General features: G+C 53.4%; 1 protein-coding gene across 1 annotated transcript in view; it reads right to left on the bottom strand.

Annotated features, from left to right (window-relative positions):
- LOC137328106 (MAP kinase-activating death domain protein-like) overlaps positions 1-22,952 on the bottom strand; it is a gene marked incomplete at its 5' end in the record, with an annotated part of 176,831 nt that overhangs the window by 69,990 nt on the left and 83,889 nt on the right. Inside the window, 5 exons of the mRNA XM_067994288.1 lie at positions 29-112; positions 1,568-1,662; positions 8,402-8,602; positions 17,354-17,504; positions 22,678-22,864. Coding sequence (XP_067850389.1) covers positions 29-112; positions 1,568-1,662; positions 8,402-8,602; positions 17,354-17,504; positions 22,678-22,864 — 718 coding nt within the window. The remainder of the gene's footprint in view (positions 1-28; positions 113-1,567; positions 1,663-8,401; positions 8,603-17,353; positions 17,505-22,677; positions 22,865-22,952) is intronic.

Here is a 22,952-nt window from a genome sequence, read left to right as displayed (position 1 = left end):
CACATGCCCGAGCTCATCACTGCCCTACCACGGTGCTGCTTTCCGATTCCTGGCTGGTGCTCCTGGTGAGTGCAGGCGGCTCAGAGCTGGTGATAGACTCGCTGTCGCTCTTCTGGTGTGGTTGGAAGGTGGGAGAAGGGTGGTTAGGAGTGGGGGAAGAGCAGGAAAGGAGAAGGAAAGAGAACAGAACAAAAAAGGACAGAGTATTACCAGCGACACCAAAAAGACCAAACACCAAACATTTTGAATTCAAAACCATCTGTATGCATTGCAAGTTTAACCAGCCTTAATATCGGGTACTAATCGGGAGGGGACTGGTATTCAAGGACCTCTGAATTTATGTAGCCGTCGCAAGTACTTTTAATGTCTCCCTCCTGTTGTATGCGTTTCCCCCTACCCTTCATCTGCTGAAGCTGCCAGCACATCGAGAACGTGGGTGTACGGGTGCTGCCGTTCCCCCTGTACCCCAACCATCAGGGATCACCCAGGCCTGGCGCTGCGCCCTGATTTACTCTTCACCCTCTCCTGTCGCTAGGAGATGGTACAGGGGTTGGGGCGAGTTTCTCTCTCTCCCCGGTGTAGTTCCTGGTACAGAATGCGTTTGGTTTTCAGGGCAGAGATAGTGAGGCTGAAGAGTGGGAGGAGGCACTTCAGATATATTGGATTAAACTCAGCACGACGGGGGCCGGGAGATTTACAGAGGATTAAAATCACTCGCCTCTTTCATAGTTGAGAAAACATGTCCCTCTCTCATAATGGTGAAACCTTTGGAACAAAACATGTTTAACAAATAAATTATCGCCCCACACCCACACCACCAAGAGGAACGCTGTCACTGCTTTATACTTTTTAAAGAAACAGCCCACCTCTCTGCTTCTTTCACATTATCTTTCACTCCCCAGAGACCACGTGCATCGAGGTCTGCCCGTCTTTCTCTCTCTCTCACCCCCCTGCCCTCTCTCACCCCGCCCACCCCCTCCCCCCACCTGCGCCCTGCCCTCTCCCACTCAAGCCCCCTTCCCCCCCGCCCCCCGGCCCTCTCCCACTCACTCCCCCCGTCCCTGCCCTCTCACCCCGCCCGCCCCACGCCCCTTCTCACCCCGCCTGCCCCCGCCCTCTCCTACTCACTCTCCCCGCCCCCGCCCCCGCCCTCTCCCCCCGTCCCCGCCCCACGCCCCCCGTCCCCGCCCCTGCCCTCTCTCACCCCGCCTGCCCCCGCCCTCTCCCACTCACTCCCCCCACCCGTCCTCTCCCACCCTCTCCCACTCACTCCCCCCACCCGTCCTCTCCCACCCTCTCCCACTCACTCCCCCCACCCGTCCTCTCCCACCCTCTCCCACTCACTCCCCCCACCCGTCCTCTCCCACCCTCTCCCACTCACTCCCCACACCCGTCTCTCTCCCACTCCCCCCGCCCGTCTCTCTCCCACTCTCATTCTCACTCCCCCTGCCCTCTCTCATCCCGCCCACCGCCCTCTCACCGCGCCCACCCCAAATAGGGTTAACTGCAATGTGTTTAGTGCTACAGACTGCTACTTCAGAGGGACGGACGAGCAGCAAAGACTAACCTGTGAGCTCGTTACACTCAAGCCGCTATCCGCGCTAATTTGCGATTTCTTCTCGTCTGGGTCCAAGTCGGACAAGTGTTTGGGACCCTCGGTACCTGTAGGCAAGAGGCTCCATGTCAACGGGTGGGGAGACGTGAGTAGTAATGGTACCAATCCACAACTTGTACTCAGTCACACGACGCCAACTCGAACCCGCAGTGCCAGGGTGATAAAGCATTCTACGGAAACCAGAAACTAAAGCTGTTTGTGTTCCAAAGCTACAAATTTGAGAGGTGTATGCTGATGAAATGGAGTTCATCGGGCATCATTTCAATATCCACAGCTCTCTCTTCAATACCTCAATTTTCACATCAATGGTTCACATTTGAAAGGTTGTCACTCAAATTAGAGCAAATAGTGTTAATAGTACAAACATCACTGGGATCTCAGCAAGATCACCCATCCAACCCAACCCTGCCAAATACAGCCCACTACCTACAATCACCCACTCAACCCAACCCAGCCCAACCCTGCCAAATACAGCCCACTACCTACAATCACCCACTCAACCCAACCCAGCCCAACCCTGCCAAATACAGCCCACTACCTACAATCACCCACTCAACCCATCCAACCCAACCCTGCCAAATACAGCCCACTACTTACAATCACCCACTCAACCCAACCCTGCCAAATACAGCCCACTACTTACAATCACCCACTCAACCCAACCCAGCCCAACCCTGCCAAATACAGCCCACCATTTACAATCACCCACCCAAACCAACCCAACCCACCCTGCCAAATACAGTCCACTACTTATAATTACCCACCCAAACTAATCAACTCTGTAAGCAGCCGATTGTGACTACAGCTGTCTCACCAAATCCTGTTTCCCTGCCCTTTTCCCATACCCTTTTACATTCTTCCTTTTCCAATCCTTATCCTATTGCCTTTTAAATATTGTAGTCTCTGCCTCAACAGCCCCTTTGGTAAAGCATTCCCTGTTCTAATATGGCGTGTGAAAACATCTCTTCTAACTTCACTGTACATTCATGCAGTGATGTGCCCCCTCGACACTGATTCACCAGCCAACAGAAACAATCGTTCACTATTTCCTCTCTCAAAACCTCGTACGATTTCGACAACCTCCAGTTGTGTTACTGTCTTCTAAACAGGACCCCAGACCCCGGCTGCCATTTGTAGACACCCCTATAATCTTCCACAGCAGTTGCACTACCCCCAGTTGCCAATTTACCTCACCCTGACCATGAGTTGGGTATGATCTACCTGCCCTAAGTGAAGCCAGCTAGTCCCAATCATTTAGAAACAGCATCCCTCGAACCAAGGTGATGAGGTCAATGGGTTCAAAGGGCACTTGGCAGCAATGGAAGACAAAGAGCAGAACTCAACACTGGCGGATTGGTCGTGTGCCTGGTGGCTTCAGGCCAAAGGACCCATTGGTCAACTTGTATGTAAACATGCAGTGTGACTACATAGCAATGGGTTCATCCTCCGCTCCCCCATACCTGCGTCCCGCAAGTTTAATGGGTGAGACAGAGTGCGAGCGAGAGAGAGAGAGAGAGAGAGAGAAATAGAGATATATGAAGGGAGAGAGAACACAAACCCAACAGCGTGTCTACAGGTTAGAGGCAATGAGTCTATAGCACAAGTTGCAAAGGACTATGATTCAAACAGAGAATGGCTAGGGCACCTAGCTCAAAAGGGAGGAAGTACTTGGTATGACAGGCCTGAGTTGTCAAATTCCTTACTCTGTTTTTCCAAAGCTTTTTGTTTCCTTATATCCTGGTGCTTGTTCCACAACTCTACCACCCAAGATGCATTGCAAGCAGGGAAGAAAGACAGAGAGAGTCAGAGATTGGTTGGATAGGCGAAATGGAGGACACAACACAACCGGGAAGAAGCCATTCCCAAGCCGAGATGGCTGGAGAACGGCAGCTTCTCGGCGATCACATGAGAATCAGCGAAGCATGAGTTTGTCTGCATGGCCTGCATTCACAGGTAGTCTCGAATACCTCAGCTCTACCTCGAGGCTGTCTAGTCTCTGGCACTGACCTACAAAGTAAACAGGAGTCCGCCCACCTGCTCCCATACTCCCCGAGCAGCAGCAGAGATTCCCCCACAGTCCAGGATCGGAACAGAAAGATTCAGGAGCGTTTCCCTTCCCTTAGGTGTGGCAAGTGTCATAGAGTCATAGAGTTATACAGCACGGATAGAGGCCCTTCGGCCCATCGTGTCCGCGCCGGCCATCAAGCCCTGTCTACTCTAATCCCATATTCCAGCATTTGGTCCGTAGCCTTGTATGCTATGGCATTTCAAGTGCTCATCCAAATGCTTCTTGAATGTTGTGAGGGTTCCTGCCTCCACAACCCTTTCAGACAGTGAGTTCCAGACTCCAACCACCTTTCTGGGTGAAAAAGTTCTTCCTAAAATCCCCTCTAAACCTCCCGCCTTTTACCTTGAATCTATGTCCCCTTGTTATAGAACCCTCAACGAAGGGAAAAAGCTCCTTAGTATCCATCCTATCTGTGCCCCTCATAATTTTGTACACCTCAATCATGTCCCCCCTCAGCCTCCTCTGCTCCAAGAAAAACAAACCCAATCTTCCCAGTCTCTCTTCATAGCTGAAGCGCTCCAGCCCTGGTAACATCCTGGTGAATCTCCTCTGCACCCTCTCCAAAGCGATCACATCCTTCCTGTAGTGTGGCGACCAGAACTGCACACAGTACTCCAGCTGTGGCCTAACCAGTGTTTTATACAGCTCCATCATAACCTCCTTACTCTTATATTCTATGCCTCGGCTAATAAAGGCAAGTATCCCATATGCCTTCTTTACCACCTTATCTACCTGTTCCGCCGCCTTCAGGGATCTGTGAACTTGCACACCAAGATCCCTCTGACCCTCTGTCTTGCCCAGGGTCCTCCCATTCATTGTGTATTCCCTTGCCTTGTTAGTCCCTCCAAAGTGCATCACCTCGCACTTTTCCAGGTTAAATTCCATTTGCCACTGTTCCGCCCATCTGACCAACCCATCTATATCGTCCTGCAGACTGAGGCTATCCTCCTCGCTATTTACCACCCTACCAATCTTTGTATCATCAGCGAACTTACTGATCATACCTTTTACATTCATATCCAAGTCATTAATGTAGACCACAAACAGCAAGGGACCCAGCACCGATCCCTGTGGTACCCCACTGGCCACAGGCTTCCAGTCACAAAAACAACCTTTGACCATCACCCTCTGCCTTCTGCCACTAAGCCAGTTTTGTATCCAAAGTGCCAAGGCACCCTGGATTCCATGGGCTCGTACCTTCTTGACCAGTCTCCTGTGGGGGACTTTATCGAAGGCCTTACTGAAATCCATGTATACCACATCCACTGCGTTACCCTCATCCACACGCCTAGTCACCCCCTCAAAAAATTCAATCAAATTAGTCAGACATGATCTTCCCTTGACAAAGCCATGTTGACTATCCCTGATTAATCCTTGCTTCTCCAAGTGGAGACTAATTTTGTCCTTCAGAATTTTTTCCAATAATTTTCCTACCACTGATGTTAGGCTCACTGGCCTGTAGTTCCCCGGTTTTTCCCTACTCCCCTTCTTGAATAATGGTACTACATTAGCGGTTCTCCAGTCCTCTGGCACATCCCCTGTGGCCAGAGAGGTTCTGAATATATGTGTCAGAGCCCCCGCAATATGTGTGTCAGAGCCCCCGCAAATATGTGTCAGAGCCCCCGCAAATATGTGTCAGAGCCCCCGCAAATATGTGTCAGAGCCCCCGCAAATATGTGTCAGAGCCCCCGCAAATATGTGTCAGAGCCCCCGCAAATATGTGTCAGAGCCCCCGCAAATATGTGTCAGAGCCCCCGCAAATATGTGTCAGAGCCCCCGCAAATATGTGTCAGAGCCCCCGCAAATATGTGTCAGAGCCCCCGCAAATATGTGTCAGAGCCCCCGCAAATATGTGTCAGAGCCCCCGCAAGTGGTGCCAGGCAGCCAAGGATGGCAGGGAATGAGACCCACGCCACAATACCTCCCCGGATGGTGGGCACAGGCGGTCTGAACCATTTCAGTTAGTGCATCGTAGTCACTGACAAATAGAGGGCACAAATGAGGGGCATATTGGCAGTCCAGAGCTTTGAGCAGATCTGGGGCCGAGGTCAGTCTGGGTGTTTCAGGGGGTACTAGGACAGAGGGACCCAATTTTCCTCTCCTCCCCCAGCTTGGAGAAAAATACAAGGAGAGACAAGAGGGGATGAGGGGAAGATAGGAGGGATTAAAAGCGCCCACGACGATCTGTTAACCAGACGCAGGGTCCTGTGTGCAGCCTGGTGCTGGGGCATTTTAAGTGTTTGGAGGGGGGGGGTGGGAAGAATGGGAGGGCCAGTCACCACAGGCACTGGCAGAACCTTGACCTCACTAATTTGGAGACAGTTATGGGAAAGATGAAGGGAATGGGGCCCAGGCTATCCAGTGCAGCCCAGGACGTAGGTGGCAGTTCCATCACCCCCACCCCCAAGCAGAGCACCTTCTATATCCTGCACCAGCCACCTCTCCAGCTTCTGGCAGTCAGATTGAAAAGGCGCTCTTCGCTGGTGACGGTTCTCTGCGGCAGGCCCACGTTCAGCCGGAAACGGGCCGAGGCTGCCCAGGACTCGTTTGACGGAAGAGCCTTGCAGCCAAGCAAAGGGGTTCGGCACTCAGCCCATCAGTCAGGGGGCTGGTCCCGCAGACAGGGCACTGTACCGTGCTGTGGCACCATTAACCCAAGCCACACAAGGCTTTAGAGACGGTTCACTGTGCAAGCGTCCGAGTTACTGCTTGCATCAGTCAACAGTTCAACTGAAGTCCAGGGTACATTCGGACATACAAAACTGATGGACAGGAAAAGATCAGTTAGTCAGTCAAGCCTGCCGTTGGGTGGGGTGGGGGCACCGTGACTGGGAGCACCCTGAAATTCTCTGCCCTAAAGTAGGCTGAAGGATGATGTTCACCATTTTAAGCTTACACTTTAGACTTCCCTAAAGAACTCTCTGCTGCGATGCCCTTCGCTAAGGAGCTGATAACTGCCCTCACCTTTCAGCCTACTTTGCTGGAATTGGATCAACTACAGGCTCCCCCAAAATTAACTAGACATCTATCGAGTCCCACCCTCCCCCAAGGGTGAGTAGAATTTAAGCAGGTAGCCTACCCTTGGACAATACATTGTGCGACCATATAACCCACCCCCCCTAGCCCCAGTACAGGCAAAGGCAACCAGTTGACAGCAGGTATACGAACCCTACTATAGTCTGGCGTTAGCCCAGGTCTGACAGTGTCTGTACAGGTCTCATTATAGTCTGGTGTTAGCCCAGGTCTGACACTGTCTGTACAGGTCTAACTATAGTCCGATGCTAGCCCAGGTCTGACACTGTCTGTACAGGTCTAGTCTGGTGTTAGCCCAGGTCTGACACTGTCTGTACAGGTCTAGTCCGATGCTAGCCCAGGTCTGACAGTGTCTGTACAGGTCTAACGAGAGTCCAATGCTAGCCCAGGTCTGACACTGTCCGTACAGGTCTAACTATAGTCCGATGTTAGCCCAGGTCTGACACTGTCTGTACAGGTCTAACGAGAGTCCAATGCTAGCCCAGGTCTGACACTGTCCGTACAGGTCTAACTATAGTCCGATGTTAGCCCAGGTCTGACACTGTCCGTACAGGTCTAACTATAGTCCGATGTTAGCCCAGGTCTGACACTGTCCGTACAGGTCTAACTATAGTCGAATGCTAGCCCAGGTCTGACACTGTCTGTACAGGTCTAACGAGAGTCCAATGCTAGCCCAGGTCTGACACTGTCCGTACAGGTCTAACTATAGTCCGATGTTAGCCCAGGTCTGACACTGTCTGTCTGTACAGGTCTAACGAGAGTCCAATGCTAGCCCAGGTCTGACACTGTCCGTACAGGTCTAACTATAGTCCGATGTTAGCCCAGGTCTGACACTGTCCGTACAGGTCTAACTATAGTCCGATGTTAGCCCAGGTCTGACACTGTCCGTACAGGTCTAACTATAGTCGAATGCTAGCCCAGGTCTGACACTGTCTGTACAGGTCTAACTATAGTCCGATGCTAGCCCAGGTCTGACACTGTCTGTACAGGTCTAACTATAGTCCGATGTTAGCCCAGGTCTGACACTGTCTGTACAGGTCTAACTATAGGCCGATGTTAGCCCAGGTCTGACACTGTCTATACAGGTCTAACTATAGGCCGATGTTAGCCCAGGTCTGACACTGTCTGTACAGGTCTAACTATAGTCCGATGCTAGCCCAGGTCTGACACTGTCTGTACAGGTCTAACTATAGTCCGATGTTAGCCCAGGTCTGACACTGTCTGTACAGGTCTAACTATAGTCCGATGTTAGCCCAGGTCTGACACTGTCCGTACAGGTCGAACTATAGTCCGATGCTAGCCCAGGTCTGACACTGTCCGTACAGGTCTAACTATAGTCCGATGTTAGCCCAGGTCTGACACTGTCTGTACAGGTCTAACTATAGTCCGATGTTAGCCCAGGTCTGACACGGTCTGTACAGGTCTAACTATAGTCCGATGCTAGCCCAGGTCTGACACGGTCTGTACAGGTCTAACTATAGTCCAATGCTAGCCCAGGTCTGACACTGTCTGTACAGGTCTAACGATAGTCCGATGCTAGCCCAGGTCTGACAGTGTCTGTACAAGTTTCACTGCACTCTGCTGCTAATACCCCTGGATTCCTGTCACAGGATGACGGAGATACTCGTGTCGACTGCCCCTCTATCGAGTTGTACTGTTGAAACATGCCCACATGCAGTACACACCGATGGAAGCTACAAAATTTTCTTCATTCAGACTCCGGGTGTCATACTCGCCCGGCCCCTTGCTGACGGGAGCTTTCGGTGGGGGCTGGAGGTGGGACATCGGCACGCCGGGGGGCTTCGTCTCCCCCTTCCAGGGTCCAGGTTCCTTACTGCCGGGGGCTGCTCCTCCCTCTGTCGGACTACGCTTCCTCTTGTCGGGCTCTGGGTCAGGGAGAAGAAAAAGCAGAGGTGGAGACACAGTAAACAAAGAGCAGCAAATGAGCTGAGTGTGAACAGACAAAGCCTGCGTTAACCCAGTTACCAGTATGATCAAGGCATTCCACCAGTCAGTCATGGCCTCAGTGAAGAGGAGAGGACCTGATGGAGGAGGATGGCAGGGTTTGAAGCCGAGCTCTGTCACTGGCTGGTGCCTGGTGCTGTTTGTCGGTGCAGTGTGGTCTGTACCTGGTGTTGCTGTTTGTCGGTGCAGTGTGGTCTGTACCTGGTGTTGCTGTTTGTCGGTGCAGTGTGGTCTGTACCTGGTGTTGCTGTTTGTCGGTGCAGTGTGGTCTGTACCTGGTGTTGCTGTTTGTCGGTGCAGTGTGGTCTGTACCTGGTGTTGCTGTTTGTCGGTGCAGTGTGGTCTGTACCTGGTGTTGCTGTTTGTAGGTGCAGTGTGGTCTGTACCTGGTGCTGTTTGTAAGTGCAGTGTGGTCTGTACCTGGTGTTGCTGTTTGTCGGTGCAGTGTGGTCTGTACCTGGTGTTGCTGTTTGTCGGTGCAGTGTGGTCTGTACCTGGTGTTGCTGTTTGTCGGTGCAGTGTGGTCTGTACCTGGTGTTGCTGTTTGTCGGTGCAGTGTGGTCTGTACCTGGTGTTGCTGTTTGTCGGTGCAGTGTGGTCTGTACCTGGTGTTGCTGTTTGTCGGTGCAGTGTGGTCTGTACCTGGTGTTGCTGTTTGTCGGTGCAGTGTGGTCTGTACCTGGTGTTGCTGTTTGTTTTTTTTTTATTCGTTCATGGGATGTGGGCGTCGCTGGCGAGGCCGGCATTTATTGCCCATCCCTAATTGCCCTTGAGAAGGTGATGGCGAGCCGCCTTCTTGAACCGCTGCAGTCCGTGTGGTGAAGGTTCTCCCACAGTGCTGTTAGGAAGGGAGTTCCAGGATTTTGACCCAGCGACGATGAAGGAACGGCGATATATTTCTAAGTCGGGATGGTGTGTGACTTGGAGGGGAACGTGCAGGTGGTGTTGTTCCCATGTGCCTGCTGCTCTTGTCCTTCTAGGTGGTAGAGGTCGCGGGTTTGGGAGGTGCTGTCGAAGAAGCCTTGGCGAGTTGCTGCAGTGCATCCTGTGGATGGTGCACACTGCAGCCACAGTGCGCCGGTGGTGAAGGGAGTGAATGTTTAGGGTGGTGGATGGGGTGCCAATCAAGCGGGCTGCTTTATCTTGGATGGTGTCGAGCTTCTTGAGTGTTGTTGGAGCTGCACTCATCCAGGCAAGTGGAGAGTATTCCATCACACTCCTGACTTGTGCCTTGTAGATGGTGGAAAGGCTTTGGGGAGTCAGGTGGTGAGTCACTCGCCGCAGAATACCCAGCCTCTGACCTGCTCTCGTAGCCACAGTATTTATATGGCTGGTCCAGTTAAGTTTCTGGTCAATGGTGACCCCCCAGGATGTTGATGGTGGGGGATTCGGCGATGGTAATGCCGTTGAATGTCAAGGGGAGGTGGTTAGACTTTCTCTTGTTGGAGATGGTCATTGCCTGGCACTTATCTGGCGCGAATGTTACTTCCCACTTATGAGCCCAAGCCTGGATGTTGTCCAGGTCTTGCTGCATGCGGGCTCGGACTGCTTCATTATCTGAGGGGTTGCGAATGGAACTGAACACTGTGCAGTCATCAGCGAACATCCCCATTTCTGACCTTATGATGGAGGGAAGGTCATTGCTGAAGCAGCTGAAGATGGTTGGGCCTAGGACACTGCCCTGAGGAACTCCTGCAGCAATGCCCTGGGGCTGAGATGATTGGCCTCCAACAACCACTACCATCTTCCTTTGTGCTAGGTATGACTCCAGCCACTGGAGAGTTTTCCCTCTGATTCCCATGGACTTCAATTTTACTAGGGCTCCTTGGTGCCACACACAGTCAAATGCTGCCTTGATGTCAAGGGCTGTCACTCTCACCTCACCTCTGGAATTCAGCTCTTTTGTCCATGTTTGGACCAAGGCTGTAATGAGGTCTGGAGCCGAGTGGTCCTGGCGGAACCCAAACTGAGCATCGGTGAGCAGGTTATTGGTGAGTAAGTGCCGCTTGATAGCACTGTCGACGACACCTTCCATCACTTTGCTGATGATTGAGAGTAGACTGATGGGGCGGTAATTGGCCGGATTGGATTTGTCCTGCTTTTTGTGGACAGGACATACCTGGGCAATTTTCCACATTGTCGGGTAGATGCCAGTGTTGTAGCTGTACTGGAACAGCTTGGCTAGAGGCGCAGCTAGTTCTGGAGCACAAGTCTTCAGCACGACAGCTGGGATGTTGTCGGGGCCCATAGCCTTTGCTGTATCCAGTGCACTCAGCCGTTTCTTGATATCACGTGGAGTGAATCGAATTGGCCGAAGACTGGCTTCCGTGATGGTGGGGATATCGGGAGGAGGCCGAGATGGATCATCCACTCGGCACTTCTGGCTGAAGATAGTTGCAGTGTGGTCTGTACCTGGTGTTGCTGTTTGTCGCTGCAGTGTGGTCTGTACCTGGTGCTGTTTGTAGGTGCAGTGTGGTCTGTACCTGGTGCTGTTTGTCGGTGCAGTGTGGTCTGTACCTGGTGTTGCTGTTTGTCGGTGCAGTGTGGTCTGTACCTGGTGCTGTTTGTCGGTGCAGTGTGGTCTGTACCTGGTGTTGCTGTTTGTCGGTGCAGTGTGGTCTGTACCTGGTGTTGCTGTTTGTCGGTGCAGTGTGGTCTGTACCTGGTGTTGCTGTTTGTCGGTGCAGTGTGGTCTGTACCTGGTGTTGCTGTTTGTCGGTGCAGTGTGGTCTGTACCTGGTGTTGCTGTTTGTCGGTGCAGTGTGGTCTGTACCTGGTGTTGCTGTTTGTCGGTGCAGTGTGGTCTGTACCTGGTGTTGCTGTTTGTCGGTGCAGTGTGGTCTGTACCTGGTGTTGCTGTTTGTCGGTGCAGTGTGGTCTGTACCTGGTGTTGCTGTTTGTCGGTGCAGTGTGGTCTGTACCTGGTGTTGCTGTTTGTCGGTGCAGTGTGGTCTGTACCTGGTGTTGCTGTTTGTCGGTGCAGTGTGGTCTGTACCTGGTGTTGCTGTTTGTCGGTGCAGTGTGGTCTGTACCTGGTGTTGCTGTTTGTAGGTGCAGTGTGGTCTGTACCTGGTGCTGTTTGTAAGTGCAGTGTGGTCTGTACCTGGTGTTGCTGTTTGTCGGTGCAGTGTGGTCTGTACCTGGTGTTGCTGTTTGTAGGTGCAGTGTGGTCTGTACCTGGTGCGGCCTCAGTCTAGCTGAAGTCCACCGCCCATGGTGCAGCAGTGAGTGACGGCCAGGTCATAGTGGGTGACAAGAGTGTCCAGAGCATGCTGGACGGGATGGCTGGAGATTGTACAGCATTGTACCTTGGGTTAGCCGTGACTCAGTGGTGGCACGCTCATCTCTGAGTCAGTTGTTTGCGGTTCAAGTCCCACTCCAGAGACTTGAGCACATAATCCAGGCTGACACTGCAGTGCAGAGGGAGTGCTGCACTGTCGGAGGTGCCGTCTCTCAGATGAGACGTTAAACCGCGGCCCCTTCTGCCCTCTCAGGTTGGTGCAAAAAGATCCCATGACACTATTTGGAAGAAGAGCAGGGGAGTTCTTCCCAGTGTTCTCGTCAATATTTATCCCTCAACGAACACCACTACAACATATGATCTGGTCATTATCACATTGCTGTTTGTGGGATCTTGCTGTGCACAAATTGGCTGCAGCATTTCCTACATTACAACAGGGTCTGAACTTCAAAAGTCATTCACTGGCCTTGAAGCTCTTTGGGATGTCCTGAGGTGGTGAAAGGCGCTATAGAAATGCAAGTTGTTTCTTTTTATTGCTCAGGTGTGTCTGACGTGATGAGGGATCGGAGAGTGTTCAGGGCCGGTAACATTCTGTGCACACAGTCCAGTATGTGGGCAATGTTGTATCATTTCAGGAATTAAATAAACTCATTAGGTCTCGTGTCCTTTTAAGGTGTGTCTAACCTTGGCGTGGACTTCTTCACACAAAGGGGAGTGGAAATCTGGAAAACGGTCAAAAGGCTCTGGATCCTGGGGGTCAATTGGAGCTTTCGTGGAACGGTTACAGCACAGAATGGTTACAGATCCCGTGCTGGCTCTTTGGAAGAGCAATCCAGTCATTCCCATTTCCCCCGCCCTTTCCCTGTCGCCCTGCAAATTTTTTCCCTTCAAGTATTTATCCAATTGCTTTTGAAACCCATGATTGAATCTGCCTCCACCACCCCCTCGGGCAGTGCATTCCAGATCACAACCACTCGCTGGGTAAAAAAAGATTTTCCTCATCTCACCTTTGGTTCTTTTGTCAATCACCTTAAACCTATGTCCTCTGGTTCTTGACCCTTCCGCCAATGGGAACAGTTTCTCTCTATCTACTCTGTCTAGACCCTTCATGATTTTGAACACCTCGATCAAATCTCCTCGCAACCGTCTCTGTTCCAAGGAGAACAACCCCAGCTTCTCCAGTCTATCCACGTAACTAAAGTCCCTCATCCCTGGAACCATTCTAGTAAATCTCCTCTGCACCCTCTCTAAGGCCTTCACATCCTTTCTAAAATGCGGTGCCCAGAACTGGACACAATGGGCTCGATTTTCAAATGGCGGGGGGATGGCAGCATGGGGAGGGTGGGGGGGGCGTCAATGGGCACGCGGTAACCCAAATAATAAAAACTTACCCTTTCCCCAGGGCAATCGCAACTTAATTGGTGGCCATTAACCTTGTTTCCGGGTTTGGCGTCGGAAAGCTGCGCACCCGCATCACAGGCTGTCAGCTGGAGGAGCTCTATTTAAGGGGGCAGTCCTCCAATGGCTGCTCCTGGAGCAAACACCCACAGACTACAATGGAGCAGCACGGGGGAAAGGCTGCTCCTAGATTTAGTGATGCCTCACTCCAGGTACTACTGGCCAGGGTGAGGAGGAGGAGGGATGTGTTTTACCCAGCGGACGGGAGGAAGTGGCCTGCCTCTGCCACCAAGAAGGCCTGGCTCGAGTTGATAGAGCAATAACATCTCCCGCACCTGGATCCAGTGCAGGAAGCGCTTCAATGACCTAACCAGGTCAGTCAAAGTGAGTACACTTACTCATTCTCCTACACTCTGTCTTCCACATCACCGCCCCCACCCCACAACTCATTCTACACTGCCAACGCTACTCTATCACATCACTCCTCACACCCACTCAAGGCTCATCCTCAACTTACCTGCACTTCCTCACCTCCCCAGTACTCATCCCACCACTACCACTCAACCCAATCCTCATACAATGTCATGGCTCTGTCTCATACTCACCCTCTGATGCATCTCTTTCACGGTCAGCCGCACCCAAACCAATGCATTCATCGGTTGGCCACTTCACCATCACTCACTCACACGTCTGTACTTTCTCCCCTTATAGGAAAAGAGAGCCCAGAATGGACGGGAGAGGGTGAGGACCGGAGGGGAGGCCACAACAAATAATGGTCCTCACAGACACAGAGGAGGCAGCCCAGAAGATCAGCTGCACCCTCGAGTGCCTGTCCATCGGGGACGCAGAGGCTGGCACCCATCAAACGCCTGGTGACACAACTTTAACATTCAGCACACACAGTATGAATTGACGTTAACAACGACTGCAATGTTGAACACTTCAGTATGCCTAGCATAACATGACACATCTGTGATCATGCTCAATATTGCCTTCTGTTCTCTTACAGGCCCTTCAACGACCGCAGTGATGGCAGAGTGCGATTCCTCAGAGAACCTGCCGGCCTCTGAGGGGGCACCGTCACATCTGAGTGAGCCATTCACCAGCGCAGATACACACACCTCGGTGGGTCCGAGTAGTCAGTTAGTTGGGGTCGCACACGGTGAGTTACCGCACACAAGTGAGCACGAGCAGACCCTGGTGGCAGGGGCAGCTGTGGAGAGTCCGTGTCGGTGGGAGCACTCCTCTCCAGGCTCTGCTCAGCTGGACAGAGATGCTGAACCCTGGGGGCCATCCTTTAAAAGGAGAACGATGGAGGGACAGCAGCACAACGGTGTTTGACAGACTGTCATGTTTTTTTTATTTATATTTGCTTTTTGTTATATTGACATTAAATGTTATCATTCTCACCACTACTGCCACGTCTTGCCCATTCTTGACTGGCCTTTGTGATAGGGCCCTTTCATGAGGTTCACCATGAACACCCACACTTGATGCCACCCATTGGGTCACTCTACAGTGGGTGTATGTGTAAGTTGTAGGACTGTTTTGTACAGGGAGGGGTGGGCGGGGGCTGGTGTGGGCACTGCTCTGTCCAGGTGGTGTAAGGACTGAACTCTTCACACTGTCTGATGTTAGGAGAACCGTTCACATATCAGTGACTCCCCGGCCTCACGAGCAGGCAGGTGAGCTGCTGTTCTGCCCATGGGCTGCTCCTCCTCCTCAATGTGGGTGGCAGATGTGGATGGGGCCTCCTCCAGCAGCACCCCTCTCCATTGTACCCTGTTGTGCAGGGTACAACACACGACTATAATGCGTCCCACTCTGTCCAGTGCGTATTGAAACGCTCCCCCAGAATGATCAAGGCGCCTAAATCGCATCTTGAGCAGCCCTATAGCATGCTCAATTGTAGACCTGGTGGCGATGTGGCTGTCGTTATATCAACGCTGTTGCTCAGTGGTGGGGTTTCTCAGAGGTGTCATGAGCCACGTGTGCAGGGGCTATCCCTTGTCCCCGAGGAGCCAGCCCTTACGGGTGTTCGGTGCGTGGAAGAGGGTCGGGATGTTGGACTCCTGGAGGATGAAGGAATCGTGGCAGCTGCCAGGGTATCTGGCGCACACGTGAAAGAATCTCTTGCGGTGGTTACAAATGAGCTGAGTGTTGATGGAGTGATAGCCCTTCCTGTTGATGAACAGTCCTGGCTCGTGTGGAGGTGCTCGTATTGCTATACGGGTGCAATCGATTACACCCTGCACCCATGGGAAGCCAGACACAGCGTGGAATCCCACTGCCCTCTCCGTCTGGCTGAGGTCATCCATGGGGAAGTTGACGTAGTGCGAGGCCCTGCGAAACAAGCCGTCGGTGACCTGCCTTATGCACTTGTGTGCAGATGACTGAGACACACCGGTGATGTCCCCCGTGACACCCTGGAATGATCCGGAGGTGAAGAAGTTGAGGGCTGTGGTGACTTTGACAGCAACAGGTAAGGAGATGCTGCTCGGCCCAGCCGGGAGCAGCTCGGCATGAAGGAGGCTGCAGATGTCCGCGACTACCTGGCGACTGACTCTGAGCCTCCGTATGCACTGCTCCTCAGAGAGGTCCAGGAAGCTGAGCCTCGGTCTGTAGACCCTGTGGCGAGGGTAGTGCCTCCTGCGACGTCGCTCTCTGTTGTTACCCTCTGTGCTCTTGAGCAGGTCCCTGTGGTGCAGCACTGTGTTGTGGAGCTCCACGTGGCGGAGGTGGATGTCATGCCTGGTGAGGCTGGTGATGTTGCTCGTCCTCGGATGTAGTGGTGAATGCAGCCATGGCGCCCCCCATCCTGACGGTGTGAGTTTGAGGGGGTCCACAAAGTCGGTAAATATGTGTGAACAGCGGAATTCTGAGTGGAAACCAAGAATTTTCAGTCTCAACACAAAGATCTCGCAGCCAAAAGTTTGTCTGAGACACCAGAGTGCCCTGCTGCAAGAACTCACCTTTTATCCCCACCTGTCAAACAAGCATTTCAATGTCCAACTGGCTGCTGGCTGAAACATGTCTCCTAAAACGTGGAGTGTTTCCCACAGCACGGGAAACATGCTGAGGCAGTGTTGAAATCGCAGCCCTGCCACAATCACCATGAAATTAACTGCTTCAAATGCTTCCACTATCTAAATCACGATGTTAACCGCCATCCTGCCGGCTTTATTTGCCGGTGGGACTGCCGCATTCGGGAGGTGCACGCACCCAGATACGTCAGTGGGGAGCCCGGAAATTGGCGGGTTGGAGCCGGGTTCCAAACCTGCTCCGGGATTTCCCCGATTTTCAGAGCCCCCCAGCTCCCAACGCACCCGTACTTCAGCTTGAAAATCGAGCCCAATACTCCGGCTGTGGCTGAACCAGTGTTTTATAAAGGTTCATCATGACTTCCTTGCGTTTGTACTCTATGCCTCTATTTATAAAGCCCAGGATCCCATATGCTTTTTTGAAACCATTTTCTCAACCTGTCCAGCCACCTTCAATAATTTATGCACATATACCCCCAGGTCTCTCTGTTCCTGCACCCCCGTTAGAATTGTACCATTTAGTTTATATTGCCACTCCTCGTTCTTCCTACCAAAATGTATCAGTTCGCTCGTCTCTGCGTTAACTTTCATCTGCCATGTGTTCGCCCATTCCACCAGCCTCCTGAAGACTATTACTAGACTGAGAACAGTAGATTTTTGTTAGGTAAGGGAATTAACAGAAATGGGGCAAAGGCGGGTAAATGGAGTTGAGATACAGGTCAGCCAGGATCTAACTGAATGGTGGAACAGGCTTGAGGGGCTGAATGGCCTCCTCCTGTTCCTGTGTTCACAGTAGGGTCATGACCTTGACCGAGTACAGTTGCGGAACAGAAGGTCCTGAGTGACCCTCGACAGCAACCCCTCTGTTTGTGTCTCTCCCTATCTCTGGTCCTTTCCCTATTCTGAACGGGATTTCTCCCTCAGTTCTGACTGATTTGGTCGGCCAGCCCCCCCGCCCCGCCCCAGTGGAGTGGGAGGGGCACTCTGCTTACCTTTGTTGTAGTAGTGGGTGTGGGCAATCTCCAGCAGGGTGAAGACACTGGCCATCCCTCCCAGGCCGGCGTTGCTGTACGAGTGCTCCAGGCTGGACACACAGCACTTCAGCAGGTCGAGCATCCCCCTGTACACCTTCTTACTGATCTCCTGTAATTAGAATGAGGGGGACACTGCTCATCACATACTGCACGACACACACATTACACCAACAATAACAACGACTACAAGAAGGGCAACACACAGCTCAGAAACAAACAAGTGTCAGCCATTTAAACAGCAGCCCTCTGAAGCTCATGAAGGGACCATGTCTTGGAATGACACTGGGGGTTCCGCCAATAACTAACTCCGGGGGCTGGGGTTAGTTCCATTCCAGCTCTTTCACTTCCTTATCAATAAGTGTCAATTACACACTGACGGATCGACCAATTGCACACTGACGGATCGACCAATCGCACACTGACGGATCGACCAATCGCACACTGACGGATCGACCAATCGCACACTGACGGATCGACCAATCGCACACTGACGGATCGACCAATCGCACACTGACGGATCGACCAATCGCACACTGACGGATCGACCAATCGCACACTGACGGATCGACCAATCGCACACTGACGGTTTGACCAATTACACACTGAAGGATCGAGGACGGATCGACCAATCGCACACTGAAGGATCGAGGACGGATCGACCAATCGCACACTGAAGGATCGAGGACGGATCGACCAATCGCACACTGAAGGATCGAGGACGGATCGACCAATCGCACACTTAAGGATCGAGGACGGTTCGACCAATCGCACACTGAAGGATCGAGGAGGTTCGACCAATCGCACACTGAAGGATCGACGACGGTTCGACCAATCGCACACTGACGGTTCGACCAATCGCACACTGACGGATCGACCAATCGCACACTGACGGATCGACCAATCGCACACTGACGGATCGACCAATCGCACACTGACGGATCGACCAATCGCACACTGACGGATCGACCAATCGCACACTGAAGGATCGACCAATCGCACACTGAAGGATCGACCAATCGCACACTGAAGGATCGACCAATCGCACACTGAAGGATCGACCAATCGCACACTGAAGGATCGACCAATCGCACACTGAAGGATCGACGACGGTCCGACCAATCGCACACTGAAGGATCGAGGGTGGATCGACCAATCGCACACTGAAGGATCGACGACGGATCGACCAATCGCACACTGACGGATCGACGACGGATCGACCAATCGCACACTGACGGATCGACGACGGATCGACCAATCGCACACCGACGGATCGACCAATCGCACACCGACGGATCGACCAATCGCACACCGACGGATCGACCAATCGCACACCGACGGATCGACCAATCGCACACCGACGGATCGACCAATCGCACACCGACGGATCGACCAATCGCACACCGACGGATCGACCAATCGCACACCGACGGATCGACCAATCGCACACCGACGGATCGACCAATCGCACACCGACGGATCGACCAATCGCACACCGACGGATCGACCAATCGCACACCGACGGATCGACCAATCGCACACCGACGGATCGACCAATCGCACACCGACGGATCGACCAATCGCACACCGACGGATCGACCAATCGCACACCGACGGATCGACCAATCGCACACCGACGGATCGACCAATCGCACACCGACGGATCGACCAATCGCACACCGACGGATCGACCAATCGCACACCGACGGATCGACCAATCGCACACTGAACGATCGAGGACGGATCGACCAATCGCACACTGAACGATCGAGGACGGATCGACCAATCGCACACTGAAGGATCGAGCACGGTTCGACCAATCGCACACTGAAGGATCGAGCACGGTTCGACCAATCGCACACTGAAGGATCGAGCACGGTTCGACCAATCGCACACTGAAGGATCGAGCACGGTTCGACCAATCGCACACTGAAGGATCGAGCACGGTTCGACCAATCGCACACTGAAGGATCGAGCACGGTTCGACCAATCGCACACTGAAGGATCGAGCACGGTTCGACCAATCGCACACTGAAGGATCGCCGACGGATCGACCAATCGCACGCCGACGGATCGACCAATCGCACGCCGACGGATCGACCAATCGCACGCCGACGGATCGACCAATCGCACGCCGACGGATCGACCAATCGCACGCCGACGGATCGACCAATCGCACACGCACGGATCGACCAATCGCACACTGAAGGATCGACGGCGGATCGACCAATCGCACGCCGGCGGATCGACCAATCGCACGCCGGCGGATCGACCAATCGCACGCCCGCGGATCGACCAATCGCACGCCCGCGGATCGACCAATCGCACGCCGACGGATCGACCAATCGCACGCCGACGGATCGACCAATCGCACGCCGACGGATCGACCAATCGCACGCCGACGGATCGACCAATCGCACGCCGACGGATCGACCAATCGCACGCCGACGGATCGACCAATCGCACACGCACGGATCGACCAATCGCACACGCACGGATCGACCAATCGCACACGCACGGATCGACCAATCGCACACGCACGGATCGACCAATCGCACACTGAAGGATCGACGGCGGATCGACCAATCGCACACTGAAGGATCGCCGGCGGATCGACCAATCGCACGCCGACGGATCGACCAATCGCACGCCGACGGATCGACCAATCGCACGCCGACGGATCGACCAATCGCACGCCGACGGATCGACCAATCGCACGCCGACGGATCGACCAATCGCACGCCGACGGATCGACCAATTACACACTGAAGGATCGAGGAAGGTTCGACCAATCACACACTGAAGGATCGAGGACGGTTCGACCAATCACACACTGAAGGATCGAGGACGGATCGACCAATTACACACTGAAGGATCGACGACAGTTCGACCAATCACACACTAAAGGATCGACCAATTACACACTGAAGGATCGACGACGGATCGACCAATTACACACTGAAGGATAGACGACGGATCGACCAATTACACACTGAAGGATCGACGACGGATCGACCAATCACACACTGAAGGATCGACCAATTACACACTGAAGGATCGACGACAGATCGACCAATTACACACTGAAGGATCGAGGAGGGTTCGACCAATTACAAATTGAAGGATAGAGGACGGTTCGACCAATTACACACTGAAGGATCGAGGACGGTTCGGCCAATTACACACTGAAGGATCGAGGACGGATCGACCAATTACACACTGAAGGATCGAGGACGGTTCGACCAATTGCACACTGAAGGATCGACCACGGTTTGACCAATTGCACACTGAAGGATCGACCACGGTTTGACCAATTACACACTGAAGGATCGAGCACGGTTCGACCAATTACACACTGAAGGATCGACCTCGGTTTGACCAATTACGCACTGAAGGATCGAGCACGGTTCGACCAATTGCACACTGAAGGATCGACCTCGGTTTGACCAATTACACACTGAAGGATCGAGCACGGTTCGACCAATTACACACTGAAGGATCGACCTCGGTTTGACCAATTACGCACTGAAGGATCGAGCACGGTTCGACCAATTGCACACTGAAGGATCGACCTCGGTTTGACCAATTACACACTGAAGGATCGAGCACGGTTCGACCAATTACACACTGAAGGATCGAGCACGGTTCGTTAAGTAAAGCTGCAATTTAGCAATGTGCAAATGCACAAAAACACAGCAGCCATTTTGAGAGGGTCAGGATACCAAGTTAAAGCATCGAAGGCAAATCAGGGTATCCCCACCCTCCCAAACCCCAGAGTTTGAGTCTGTACACTGCACTCATTATGAAGAAGAATGTCCTTAGTGAGGAATGCGCAGGATCTCCACCAGAATATCTGGAGTCCAGTGCCCCTCAGAGAAAAGGTTACAGACTCCACAGTAGAGATGAAAGAAAAAGTACAAATTGGAAATAGTTCAAGTGCTATCAAAATCAAAGGCAGAAGATCGGGTCAAAGTAGTGCCAACTTTGGCTCAGTGGCCAGTCAGAAGGTTGTGGGTACAAGCTCCACACGAGAGACTCGAGCCCAAATCCAGGCTGATTCTACAGTGCAGTACTGAGGGAGCGCTGCACTGTCGGAGGGTCAGTACTGAGGGAGCGCTGCACTGTCGGAGGGTCAGTACTGAGGGAGCGCTGCACTGTCGGAGGGTCAGTACTGAGGGAGCGCTGCACTGTCGAAGGGTCAGTACTGAGGGAGCGCTGCACTGTCGGAGGGTCAGTACTGAGGGAGCGCTGCACTGTCGGAGGGTCAGTACTGAGGGAGCGCTGCACTGTCGGAGGGTCAGTACTGAGGGAGCGCTGCACTGTCGGAGGGTCAGTACTGAGGGAGCGCTGCACTGTCGGAGGGTCAGTACTGAGGGAGCGCTGCACTGTCGGAGGGTCAGTACTGAGGGAGCGCTGCACTGTCGGAGGGTCAGTACTGAGGGAGCGCTGCACTGTCGGAGGGTCAGTACTGAGGGAGCGCTGCACTGTCGGAGGGTCAGTACTGAGGGAGCGCTGCACTGTCGGAGGGTCAGTACTGAGGGAGCGCTGCACTGTCGGAGGGTCAGTACTGAGGGAGCGCTGCACTGTCGGAGGGTCAGTACTGAGGGAGCGCTGCACTGTCGGAGGGTCAGTACTGAGGGAGCGCTGCACTGTCGGAGGGTCAGTACTGAGGGAGCGCTGCACTGTCGGAGGGTCAGTACTGAGGGAGCGCTGCACTGTCGGAGGGTCAGTACTGAGGGAGCGCTGCACTGTCGGAGGGTCAGTACTGAGGGAGCGCTGCACTGTCGGAGGGTCAGTACTGAGGGAGCGCTGCACTGTCGGAGGGTCAGTACTGAGGGAGCGCTGCACTGTCGGAGGGTCAGTACTGAGGGAGCGCTGCACTGTCGGAGGGTCAGTACTGAGGGAGCGCTGCACTGTCGGAGGGTCAGTACTGAGGGAGCGCTGCACTGTCGGAGGGTCGGTACTGAGGGAGCGCTGCACTGTCGGAGGGTCGGTACTGAGGGAGAGCTGCACTGTCGGAGGGTCGGTACTGAGGGAGCGCTGCGCTGTCGGAGGGTCGGTACTGAGGGAGCGCTGCGCTGTCGGAGGGTCGGTACTGAGGGAGAGCTGCACTGTCGGAGGGTCGGTACTGAGGGAGCGCTGCGCTGTCGGAGGGTCGGTACTGAGGGAACGCTGCATTGTCGGAGGGTCAGTTCTGAGGGACGGAAGGGGGAGGGGGAGAGGTTGTAAGAGAGAGTGGCTGCACATTGGCCTTGCCATCGTAAGGTGTCCTCAAGCCCCCTTACCACGTCCTTCAGGATGTCCAGTCGAGCATCCTCCTCGGACTGGATGGTCCTGTTGAGTTTGCTGAGGACGAAGACTCGAAGTTGCTCGTTCTCCAGCAGTCGGCGGACTTTCTTCATGTTTAGCCAGCCGACGCCCTGACCATCCAGAACATTCTGCACCAGCTCCTTCAGGAACTGCTGGTTCTCACTGCAACACAAACAGCTGCAAGTCAGGAGCTGCACTGAGCGCCATTAGTACTGCATATGGCTTTCAAACGGTGCTGGCCGTGGGCCGC

Source organism: Heptranchias perlo, chromosome 12 (assembly GCF_035084215.1).
Source record: "Heptranchias perlo isolate sHepPer1 chromosome 12, sHepPer1.hap1, whole genome shotgun sequence".
Taxonomy (NCBI): domain Eukaryota; kingdom Metazoa; phylum Chordata; class Chondrichthyes; order Hexanchiformes; family Hexanchidae; genus Heptranchias; species Heptranchias perlo.
This window is presented reverse-complemented; position numbering and strand designations above follow the sequence as displayed.